At 31.8% G+C, this 13,128-nt stretch overlaps 1 protein-coding gene across 1 annotated transcript in view; it reads left to right on the top strand.

Moving 5' to 3' along the window:
- Positions 1 to 13,128, top strand: part of LOC129224353 (VWFA and cache domain-containing protein 1-like) — a 55,115-nt gene that overhangs the window by 28,897 nt on the left and 13,090 nt on the right. Inside the window, exons 14-20 of the mRNA XM_054858796.1 lie at positions 1,894 to 1,990; positions 2,676 to 2,844; positions 8,588 to 8,730; positions 8,895 to 8,992; positions 11,009 to 11,203; positions 12,034 to 12,156; positions 12,244 to 12,343. Of these exons, the coding sequence (XP_054714771.1) occupies positions 1,894 to 1,990; positions 2,676 to 2,844; positions 8,588 to 8,730; positions 8,895 to 8,992; positions 11,009 to 11,203; positions 12,034 to 12,156; positions 12,244 to 12,343 (925 nt within the window). The remainder of the gene's footprint in view (positions 1 to 1,893; positions 1,991 to 2,675; positions 2,845 to 8,587; positions 8,731 to 8,894; positions 8,993 to 11,008; positions 11,204 to 12,033; positions 12,157 to 12,243; positions 12,344 to 13,128) is intronic.

Below are 13,128 nucleotides of genomic sequence, written 5' to 3'. Positions count from 1 at the left end.
TAGATATACTAGCTACTTGTTTTCCTTTCTTTCTCTCTCTTTAATTTTCGTGTTTAATATCAATTCTTAAAATTTTGTCTTCTTTCTCGCTGTTTTTCTCTATTTGTTTAACATCTTTCAGCTTTTCTTTCTTCTATTTCATTTACATCACCTTGTCAGCGTAATTGTTTTGCATCCTTAACAAGAATTGAAAATTTTACCTTCAAATTGCATAACAAATATGTCTAAACGAATGAAAAAATTTTGAATATACATTTAAAATTTAGAGTTTTAACACTGAATACCAAATTTTAGATATTTTCAAATTTAACTCAGAAAGATTCATTAGTCATTAACACCCCTAGATAGCAGATAATGATACAGAACACTTTCGTTTACATCGATAAACTTTGGTAATGACAAGGAGACCTCAGCAAGAATTTTAACTACCTCAGCCGCCCACAGAACAAAATTCTGGATTCACCACCGCATTGGACAAAAAAAAAAAAAAACGCAGGCAAAACTAATAAGAATATGAACTGAACTGCAATGCCGCTCTCGAAAGCCGAAACACGAGCTCAAGGTGGGAGCAAATCCATATTGGTACTGGTACTGATTTTCGCAGGCCGCGGGGTAGAGCCCACTTTTCCGCATTTCTGGAATCAAGAGATGTTTTAACAATAAAAAAAGGGTGAAGGTGAATTCAAGTGCACTGACCACTCCGTCTGCCCCCTGCTTTTGTTGCTTATTGGGTGGAAATTCCTAGAAAAGGCAGATCACATTTTTGAAATCAGGTTTGATGAAATCAATGTACAGCAATAAGCTGCAGTGCTAGAATTTTCCGGGGGAGCTGAGCCGGCTTGATATATTCCAGGGAGAGCTCAAGCTCCCCCAGCTCCCCCGGTTCCGACGCCTATGCCAAAATACTAATTAAGAATAAAACATGCCAGTGGGATTCTTTTATTATATTTTACACAAGTCATTCTTTGTTAAAGAAAGGATAATCAGCTCATTTTAATACATTTTTTACCTTCCAGATGCAAATGAAATGTGGTTCCTGCAAAACCACTAGACTGCATGATGTCCAATATAAAATATCGACTTGAAAATATTACGTAAGAATATGTTTGACACCTCCCCCCTCCCAAAGTAAGGATATGTAGAGATTTTTCAACCTCCCCTCCCCCTCGAGACCCTTACATAATTAATGAATGGCCCCTTATGCATTGCTACTTCAAACAATTTTGATTATTTTGAAAATATTGTTACTTAAACATAATTTTGAATGAAGCAAGTAGCCTGGAATTTTCTGCAAATAACCTGGAAAAGTCAGGGGATTTTTTTTAACCTCAAGTGTATGAACCCTGAGAAAATCCATTGTGTATATGAGACCTTATCTTTAGTACTAGGCATCTTTTCTTTTATCTTTTTATGAAACTTTTTTTTTTTCCTGTTGCAAGTTAAGAAATTAATTTGTAAAAACTTGCCTCTTAATTACATAACTGTTTTGCCTGGAATACTGTCAAGGTGTCACAAGGGGACTTTCCGAATGTAACTGAATGCTGCTCAAACTACAATTTTACTACATCCTTCATTGATTTGTCGCTGGTTATCTATTGTTTTAGGGTATGAGCTATTAGTTTTCAGTAAAGTATTGACCAGAAAACTACTGTAAACTAGTTTCAAGATTAGATAAATGAGATTGTGTTAAGTAATAATTCTATAATTAAAAATTAATTTAAATTAATAAATGTAATACTTGAAAAATCAGACTCATGTAATTGATACAAATTCAAAATTATTTGTCAAAAACAGGCTTATTTTTGTGCAAAATATAAACTAGTAAATGAAACAGTTAAGTGGTTAATGTTCCATTTTGCCAGACATGTTACTCATATATTTCAACATCTATAGGGAACCAAGTGGGGAAAGAGCCTTGCAATTAAAACCATCCAAAAGTAGTAAGCAAAATGTAAAGACTCCCGAAACTGCTGTTTATCACTGGATGAAGGTAAGCTTTTATTTTTGCTTACAAATTTTTTAATAATTTTTAAGTTTTTAAATCAAATTAATGATTTTATGATTATTAATTACTGTTTTTATTACTATTATTACTGTCTGACCCCGGATTGTATGGAATGACAAACATCCGTTTTTCAGCCGGAAGTGGAAGAATCTATTATTTTTTGGCGATGCCAGTTTTTGCAGAGGCAGAGTCTCATTCAAATGAGCAGAATACGGGCATCAAATTTTTACTTTCCCCCCTCATTCAGATAGATTCGTCTTATCTGGACGTTTGAAAATTTCATGCAATCCGTGTTTGAAAAGGAGTGTTATTATAATTTAAAATATTTTCCATCTTCAGTAGTTAAATAGAGATTTTAATAATCAAAACTTTGAATAAAAATATCCTAACCAGACCATATTTTCAGAAAATGTGTGTGTGTGTGTGTTTTTTTTTCCCCCTCTTAATTTAGTATATCTATATGTTTTATCAATGTGCTCTGTGAATTCCTTTTTGAGACATTGAGTTTTTACCTTCTTGATTCAATGCATATTTCTTTCACAGACTTTCAACTATTTTTTTTTAAACAGGAGTTACAAATATTTTATGGAATGAATAGCATTTACTTTGCTGCTATATGTTTAAAAAGATTTTGTTTGATTAATTTATTAGGATATATGTTTGTTTTTAGATTGAAGGAGCACCTTATATTGTATGTGTTGTTTCAATTGAACCTGTGAAAAGAAAAAAGATTTTGAAAAATTACATTTATTCTGATAACACAAATTTTGTGTACCATCGAATAGATTTGATCCCCCCAACAACTTCATGCAGACATATGAAACAATTATCATCATTAGGTAAATATTTTTTAACCCAAGATTAAATTTCTTTTATTTGCTAACATATATTGAATTGTCAATGCAATGTTACTTCTGTGCTCTTAAAATAGAAGTCTAGTTATTTAATGTAAAGTAAGTAGGGTCTGGTGGAGTAAAGTGGTCATAAAATCGTAGGTTTTCAACTTAGGTGAATAATAAATACAATAAATTCTTTAAACACTTAAACTTAGTTTGTTTTTATTTTACATTGCATTATTAAAGAACACAGTACATTGAGTTTTAGGAAAATAATTATTGATTTAAGTAGCATTATAACACTCTCTTTTCCCTTTGTATTTATGACCACTTTACCCCATGGGGTGGGGGAAAGTGGTCATAGCATGGGGTAAAGTGGTCATAGTTAAAAATAGATGCAAAACCATTATAAACAACCCTAATATTTGTATATTTCGCTTATTTTTATAGTTACAAGTATATGCACAATCATATGTGAGTATACACGTGTCGTGTAAACATTAGTAAGCACGTTCATATAAGTAGATACCTGTATGCATCAGATACATGCATGCACGTGCCTACTCAAGCATATACGTGTATATAAACATGTATACGTGATTAGCTACAGGAGTGTATGCGTGTATACACGAGTATATAGGTGTCACGTGTATGTACGGGTATATGTGTGTAAACGAACATCATATGAGTGTATGCACTTGTATCTTGAGTATATACGTGCATACATGAGTATATACGTGTACAGTAGACGTATACACGCATATATAAGTGTACATACACAAACGGATATACACGAGTTAATTCGTGGATACATCCAGTGTATGTTTGGGGGTACGTGTCTATTCACATTGTGAAGCACGCGTATACGTATGTATACGTGCAAACATGATTATATACCTGTATAGACGTATATATGTACATTTACGTGTATACATAAGTACATGTATGTATGCACGAGTATACAGGCTTATATACATGTGTGCCTACAGAGTGAAAACAAGCTCTTGGGCAAAAATCTAAGGGATGTGAGAGGGGAGGATAAGAAGCAAAGAATTATAAGGAACTTACGTTCGCTGACGCGCTACATGCACACAATGCCAGAAACTGATGGATGCAAAACAAATCACCAATTTGTTACACAAAGATGATTTTGCCCAAGATTTTAGTTTTTAAGAAATATTTAGATATTTAGAGCAGTTGTTAAAAGTTATGGCCTGTAGCTCTAATACAAGCATCGCAACAAAGGCGCATCGGCTGATGAAAGTTTTTCAAAAGTCTCGTTATTGTAACAGAGCGTGCTTTGTGATTGTGACGCACATATATCACAGCTGCAGGCCGCAAATTGCATCAATCGCTTTAAAATTTTCTTGAAACCTAAGATGTTGTGTAAAATTGTCTTTGTGTAATAAATTTTTGACCAGTTTTGCATCCATCAGTTTCTGGCTTTGCGTGCATGTAGCGCGTCAGTATTGTGTTTGTTTCCTTATGTGATTCTTGCTTCTTATCTTCCCCTCTAACACCTTTTAATAATTTGCTTAAAAGTTTAAACTCACCCTGTATACTTGTATATCATGTGCTTGTATGTAAGTGTCTACTCGAGTACGTACGCGTATATGAGTGTCTACCTGAGTATATAAGTGTTTATATATACAAACGAGTATATACGTTATAGCCGAATGTATATCTGAATAGATTAAAAATACTTGCAGATACCCATATATGTATTTATTGGTGCATTTATGTGAATACGTCTATATACGTGCCTACACGAGTATATGCGTATACTTACGCATATATTCGTATATTTAACACCATTTACTGAAAAAACAATACATATTAAGTGAAATTAATATTTAATTTATATCTGCCTTATACTTAATGATTAAGTGACATTAGAAGAACAATACTTGTTAAGCCTAATATTATGACCACTTTACCCCATCTTACTAAAATTGTTCTAAAAAATTATCTAAAATAGATTCAGCTAACTGCTAATGAGTAAGAGTTCTTGAGACATGTAGGAAGCTTCCTATGCAGTCAATCTGTTCATAATTCTAACAAACAAAATTTCCCAAGGAAGTTAAAAGTGGTCTTTAGATTTAAAAACTTTTCATATTGACAGAAAATATTTTTTTTACCGAATAACATTTTGCCAGTTGTAAAATTTTGTACTCAAAATGTAGTTTCTAACTACCCTACTCTATAATAAAATTTTCACATTCATTCGAACATTTATTTCCAAGCTACAGCCATTTATTTGACGACTGACCACTTTACCCCATTGACCACTTTCCCCCACCAGACCCTACTATTTCTGCTAGTTGGGAAAAAACTGAAAGGTCCAAATTGAACTGAAGACAAAAGAAGAGTCGAGAAATTGTTAGTAAACGTAAATAAATAAATAAAAATCCATATTCATTTTTCTTCTGCATCAGAGGTGGAAAATAAGCTCCAATTACGTTAGTTTTTAGTCAGATAGCCTAAGTCAGATAGAAAAAGGCTAAATTCATGATTTTTGCGCCAAAAATGGGATTTTATTATCCAAAAACATACACTACAAGAGAATAAATAGCAGTTGCCTTCATTTTTACTTTCTTCTAAATCTAATATATAGAAAAAAATATTGGATTTGTGCAAATTTTCCAATTTCGAATTCTGACGGATTCGAACGTTTTGAGGTGTGCTGAGTTCATTTCGACTATTTTTGGAAAATGTCTGTCTGTCTACGTGTGTCTATGTGTGTATCACGTCTGTGTGTGACCAGTTTTTTGTGGCCGCTCTACAGCAAAAACTACCCCATGAAATCGAACGAAATTTGGTACACATATGTGCCCCTATGTGAACTTGTGCCCATTGGTTTTTGGCGCGAATTCCTCCAAGGGGGGTGGAGCAATGGGACGTTTTCTGAGTTACGCGTGCTAGCTATTCCTCAGGAAGCACCTGGCGGAATCAAACAAAATTTGGTCCATATGTTGCCATTAACAGGAACAGGTGCTGATTCAATTTTGGTGTCAATAACTCAAACGGGGGTTGAGCTATAGATAGTGATGGAAAATACCCGGGTATTTATTTCAAAAGTTTATACTCAACTATAATACTTTTCTGTACGTATTCCAATATGTATATATAACCAACCATATATGAAACAATAAATTTTTGCCCAAAAATTGTATTTTGATCACCTATTTAAAGAATTATTGTGTGAAACAACTTAGCAATCTAATATGATATTCACATTAAATGTGTTGGATATGCCTACTTAATGTTGATAGCCAAATTTCAGATATAAAAAGCCATTCTACAAAAAGTAAAAAGCTTAACTTGTTACAAAAAAAAGCAAATATCCCATTTAAGTTTTAGAATAGTTCATTCTAAATTCTGACAGTTTTTTTGATAAGATTTCATTAAGCCTTTAATTAAAAAAATTATAATACATAAATTTTTATATTTTTAATCTTTCATTTTACGGTTTATGTTTTAAAAAGAAAATCACCACCTTTTGATACCACCCAAAATTTTTTTGTAAAGTGCACAATTACTAGGGGATTTACCCTGCCTTCGGATGAATACCCAAAAAAATACTTACCTTCCCACCCTACATCACTAATTGTGTGTATTAAATAGTTTGAACAAGTCTTCATCATGAAGTACTTGGTAGCAAGGCAACAGGAAACAATATGATTTTTTTTTTTTTTTTTTGCTTATTAATGTGAAAACTGTTTCTATATTTGCCACATTATCACTTAAACAGCAATAAAATAAATAACATCACAGTCTTAATAACTTCTCAGTTTATTCTTCCAAGCATCCCTCATGCTTTTTTTTTTTTTTTTTTTTGGATATGACTAACCTAGACTGTGATTTTGAAATTCTGAAGTTCATCATTGAATTGCTTATACTTCTCCAAGTATGACAGTGAAAAGAAAGATTCTTTGTTTCACGCTATGTTTCTTTCATAATTTCATCAAGTCTTTCAATAAAAAATATTATAAACTGTGTAATACATATGTATGTATCAGTTTTACCAATTATTTCATATTTAAATTTTTAAAAAAAATCCCATTCACTTTTTGCTTTTTTTTTTTTTTTTTTTTTTTTGTAAAATATCCAGTTTTTGGGTATTTACCCAGGCCTTGGATAAATACCTGGGTAAATACCCAAAAAATATTTACCTACCTGCTGGGTATTTACCCAGTCCACATCACTAGCTATAGAACGTTTTTTGTCGTCAATTGTGACTGCTGTATCTCAAGAAATAATGAACGGAATGAAAGAAAAATTTATCAGCAAGTAGCTCTTAGTGGGTGTAAGAGCTGATTTTATTTTGGTGTCAACAGCTAAAAAGGGGATAGCATAATCGCCCGTTCTTTTTTTCCATTGTGAGTGCCCTATCTCAAGAAGTAATGCTACGTTCTGGTTGAAATTTGGAATATATGTGAATCCGTATATAAACAGGCTTTGGTTCAATTTTGCCGCCAATCGCTCCAAGAGGTGTTGATTTTTTTTTTTTTTTTTTTTTTTGCGAATAAAAATAGCTTTATTAATGCAACAATAAGAAAGATAAATTGTAATAGATTGTCGTCTGCGTATTTCTCGTGATTTTAATTGTATGGAAATGATCGGAAATATTATCTCAATGATTTAAAATTTTTAACTGTTGCCATCTTATGTTTGTTAACAAATAAAATATTTGTAATTAATTCAAGCAAGGCTTTTAAAATAACTTTCAATTTTCGCTCTTTGCTTTGCTTTTGCAATAATTCAGACATTGGGATGGTCGTCAAGTTTTTGCATGTGTAATTTTGTTTTTGTTGGGAATATTGCTTCCTCGTCAAGCATGGGGAGGGATCAGAAAAAAAATGAAAAACATAGAAGAAAGTTTCGTGATGGCCACAACATACTAGTTATCATTGAAATCTATTGATTGCAAAAACCTACTAAAGCACAAAAAAAATCAAATGCCAACATTTTATTATTGTAAATGGGGAATATGAAACATTTTTCTTCAAATACCTGAAAAACTCAATTTGCAGTTACCACGCTTTAACTTTTCATATCAGAATATATACATTACTAGCATTTTTTGCAGTTGTCTCTGTCGTGTGATGCTCTAAATAAAAATGTGAGATATGTTTAATAAAAACTGCAAAACAACTAAATAAAGATATTATGCTCTTACGAAAGTTTTTTTTTTTCTTACTTTTTTAAATGACAATGCAGCTACCAAATTTGGTTTTGAAAGTTTTCTGTATCTTAAATGTTTTGTTTTTGCTTCAAATTGTGTAGTGAGCTTATACAACAGTAAAGATTATATTTCAAACCCGTGGGTTTACTTGATACAAAACTAATCTTTCTGATACAAGATTGGCATTTTTACTGATACAAATGTGATACAAAATTGAATTTTTCGTTTTTTATCCCTGCTACATTAAAATAGCAAGAGTTTCTGTCCCTTCTTTCTTTTTCTTTCCTTCATAATTGTCAGTTAGCAAATGAAACAATCCCAAGTCTGAATTTGTAATCTTAAAATGTTCAAGATGTAAGTGGTAAAATCATCTAATGCTGTGATTGCTGCCATGGAAGCCTATTTTTTGAAGCATTAAGATGATAATATACAGCTGTATTAAAAAATTTTAACGTTTTATCATCAAAATCATGTTGTACTTTAATGTTGCTTCCGTTGTTTTGCTAATTCTGTTGAGTGTTGCATTTATACGAGAAAGTTCATTCTTTTGTTAAATTTCAGATACAACCGCTCTTTTTCTTTCGGCTTCATGCTTCTGGTCACCTTATAAGCATTTAATGGAAGAAGAAACTCTTCAGACTGTTTTGAATTACATGGCTTACTTAAAAGATCCTACCAGACTGATTGCTAACCCAGGATTAAAGGTAAATTGCCTGAAAATATTATTTTTTATCATATTCACATTAATTTGTATTGCTCTTCAAATTGGAAGTCAGCTTCATGAGTTAATGTTAATGCTTTTAATATATGTTCATAATGAGTCCTTTAAGATAAATTGCATACTAATAGTCATACTAATATTTTCCAGCCATTTGTTCGCAGTGAAGTTCAAGCTTTATCTCAGATTGCTTCTACTTGGATGGCAGCAGCAGAACATAAGGAATTTTCAAATTACATTGTCCGAAGGTAATTTGTCTTTCAATTGCCCTAATTATGTTCTCATTATTGAACTATTTCCTTAGTAATGCTTGTTATGTATTTAATTATAAGAAATCAATTGTAAAGTATTATTTTTTATATGCTGATATGATTAATGCTGACATAAACATCTAAAATTCTCCGTGCTAAATCACTTTGTTTAGGAAACTGACCCTCACAAAAGGCTCACCTCTTGCATTTATCAACATTTTATTGAACTAATTTTCCTTTAATGGATTCTGGGCCAACTTATTCACCGCTAAAAGCCTTCTATTTTGAAACAAGCACATATTTTGACTGAAGAAAGTTTCATTTTCAGTGTACATTATTTCCCTGAATTTATTTAATTATACAAAATTTTTCTCGATGCTCAGGTTTAGCATAGTCCGAAACCCCTCCCTCACCCTGGTTTTAAGTGTTTTTGATGCATTTTTCACTCCTGTCCAGTGTTGTACCTAGCAAGAGTTGTTGCCCAGGATGATAATTTGTGATGGCATAAAAGTTCCTCCAGATCAGAGGCTCTTCCTGGAAAATGTTCCAAAATTGAAAGCTTGAAAATGCAATTTTGACTCTCTTTGATCTTTTTTAAGGGATTGTGACCCCCCCCCCCCCTGAATCCAGGCGTTGGTGCAACACTTAAATTTGCCACCTTTTCAGCAGTTGCCTTTATCCATAAGGTGAAATTTTACGCATATATAGTTGTTACTACACTTTTACGCATCAGTTCCGATTTTTTATGAATTTCAAAATCCGGTTACATTTGCTTCTGTAACTCTCGTTCATTTGTGTCTATCATGCTCATCCACCACTTAAGACCTTAACTTTGTGTTGACTTTATTTTCTAGCCTTCCTATATTTTATTGCTGTTTAGTGAGGACTTGCATGCTTTTTTTTTATTATTATTTAGCCTTAATGTATACCAAAGACATAGTTAAAGTAAAAATTGTGTAGTTAATCTAATTAATTTTATATAATTTAAAATGTTGAGGTTGGTGATAGATTTTGATAGATTTTTGTACTCAAGGGACTTTCTTCTGCCAAAGAAATTGGCAGAAGTTGACAACTATGCAAGAAGAGGTACTTTATGACTGGCCTGTTAAACCAAACCTGAGAATCAATTGTCTGGGTTACAACTGAAGCACCGTATTACCCCGCATTATCTGGTATGCCAGGAAATTCGAATTTTCCAGCATGCCGCATAATTCGAGGTTTATTTTACAACAAAACAAAAGTAAATTTCTTCATTCAGTTCCAATCAGAAAGCAAACCACTGTAAGGAAAAAATAATAATAAATACCTTAGAAAATAACTTTTTTTGAAAGTAACTTTCTTTCAAAAAAAAATGCATTGCATTAATATTTGCTTGTATTTATAGTAGGTCATTATTAATGGATTTAATTAAATGCCAATAAAATAATCTATTCAGAAGCAATCATCATTAACTGCAATTTGTTCATAATTTTTTTAAATAAATTATTTTAGGTTTCTTTTAGGGAGGTAAGTTTAGTCTTTATTTATTGAATAGCTATGGTAAATTCTTTAACGCTGGTTTAGGGGCGGTAACTTACTGCCTAAATGTTTGCTTACTTAGTACTTAGTTATAATTTAATTTTAAAAAAATTATTCGTTATTAAACAATATTTCTCTCTCTGTGTCTCTTGTTAAAATAACAAATGACATTGTTAGTAAATATTTTTACAAAATTAAACTGTTTATTAATACTAATAAAATATATATAGAACTTATATTCATTTTTAGCTGAACACATATTTTCTATAGTATTAATTTTTTTCCCTAACCTTGTTTTTTTCCGCCATGCCGGAAGGGACCAGGCAAGTGTTATTTAAAATCTTGTGACTCTCAACTTTCACAACATGCTGGATAATGCGGGGTAATACAGCTCTATGCTAATAAATATACTTAAACTATGCTTAAAGTAGCAAAGTTTTTTATTCTGACCTTTTTCTGTACCAAATCAATTTCTTTCTCTTTTTTCACTTGCAGGTTCATTGCTACTAAAAATGGTGTTTTTCTTATGTATCCTGCAACCTTGATTGACAAAGCATATGATGCCACTCGACGAGATTGGTTCACACGTGCTTTGGAACATCCTGGCAGAATTGTTTTGACAGCGCCTTACCTTGATGTCGGCGGAGCTGGATATGTTATCACATTAAGTCATACGATATATGAAGGAAAGTAAGTACTCCATTTCGTGTAATATTTTATTATCATTGAATATATTATCCATAGATGCATCAATGAATCAACAGTACATATTAAATTAATTATTATAGGACAGTTATACTGACATCTAAGTACAATTGGTGATAAAACGGCAACTAGCAATGAAAATGTGGCTTTGTAACTGAATTAAAAGTATCTTCTGGCCATTTGTGTGCTACAAAATAAAATTTTGAGTTTTTCTGAAACACCCTCATTTTTTTCAAACAAATGCCTCTTAAAACCTATAAACTCAAGAGGAGAACCTCTCCTTTTCAGGTGACATAGCACTCAATACTACTGATTGACAGTTAAAAAATCAAAATTTCTGAAATTGCATTTTTTTTTTTTTTTTTTTTTCATTATTTAGCAAAAAAAAAATGAACAAATTTTTCCAAATGGTGATGGTTTTAAAGAATAAATGATTGTCTTTCAAATAATTTTTTTAAAAAATGCAACAAAATGTCCACTGTTCCGCAGATAAAGCAGTTTCAAAATTTTGTCAAAAATCAAAGGTGAGCAATTGTGTGCGGGCTTCTATCTTTAGTGAACTGCATCTTAGGCCAAGAATTGTTTTCGGGGAAAAAACAAAAATATGCTTGTCACTTCCGTTTTTAAGGATTTTAACCTGTTTTAAACTAAAAGCTTCCGAGGCTATGGAGGTAACCCCCCCCCCCTGCCTGGATTGACATGGCCTACACCAGTAATATTAATTTGACACAGTTGATGGGATAAGTTGCAATTAATTAGCACAAATTGTAACACTTCTTTGAAAGATTGTATTTAATTTATATTTTTGATTTTAGGCCAGCTGCATTGCACAGCTCTGCTGATAATATTGTAGCCGTAATGGGCATGGATTTTACTTTTGGCTTCTTTTATAAATATTTGGAAGAAAAAATACCCATTTGCAAGCAAGGCCATATTATGTAAGTAAAATGTTTGCGATATTTCTCACAACTGATTATATTTCCAACTATGGCTTGGTTAGTTGATTAAATTAAAACTATTTTCAGTTGTTTTCTGTTGGATGACAAAGGATATTTAGTTTCACATCCAGATTTAATTGAACCTAGTGGTAAAGGACCTGTGGAACAGCAGCATATTACTCATAAGGTAATGTTGACTAAAATTAGAGTTGTTAATTCAGTTTTTGATTATTGTTTAACTTTTTAGTGAATTTCTCCTGAAATTATGACATTGCCTTTTCTTCTCTGCACTCATGTTGAGTGCTATCGTCAGTGATTGTGTTGGACGCAAACAAGAAAATGTTGATCACAATTACACTTAAAATCCTTAGCAGTGAATTTATTTTTGCAAATGCTGGGCATGTTGCCAATGCTCATGTTTAAAGGGAATAGGAAAATCTTTACTTACACAAATTTAAACTTTAACTGAAGTATTTTAGCATTAAACTAAAATCTACTCTAATGTCTGTATGAGAACGAAATCTTAGTCTGGAAGAATCTACTTGAGTTGAAGAATAAACTTATCAGTTGTTTCAAGATACTTGTGCTATTTTTAACAATCACCAGTGGCTGTTTATTAAAAATATGCCTGAATTATTAAAGACTGTCTATGTCTATACTTTAAAATTATACTTCGCTATTTTTTTCAGTTGTATATAGTGATGTGGATCGGGTAAATACCCAGTGGGTAGGTAAATATTTTTTGGGTATTTACCCAAGGCCTGGGTAAATACCCAAAAACTGGGTATTTTGAAAAAAAAATGACAAAAGTTAGTAGGAATTTTTTTTTAAATCTAAATATGAAATAATTTTTAAAACTGATACATATATATGTATTATACAGTTTATAATATTTTTTATTGGAAGCCTTGACGAAATTATGAAAGAAACATATCGTGAACCAAAGAATTTTTCTTTTCAATGTCATAATTG

Source organism: Uloborus diversus, chromosome 6, assembly GCF_026930045.1.
Source record: "Uloborus diversus isolate 005 chromosome 6, Udiv.v.3.1, whole genome shotgun sequence".
Classification (NCBI taxonomy): Eukaryota; Metazoa; Arthropoda; class Arachnida; order Araneae; family Uloboridae; genus Uloborus; species Uloborus diversus.
This window is presented reverse-complemented; position numbering and strand designations above follow the sequence as displayed.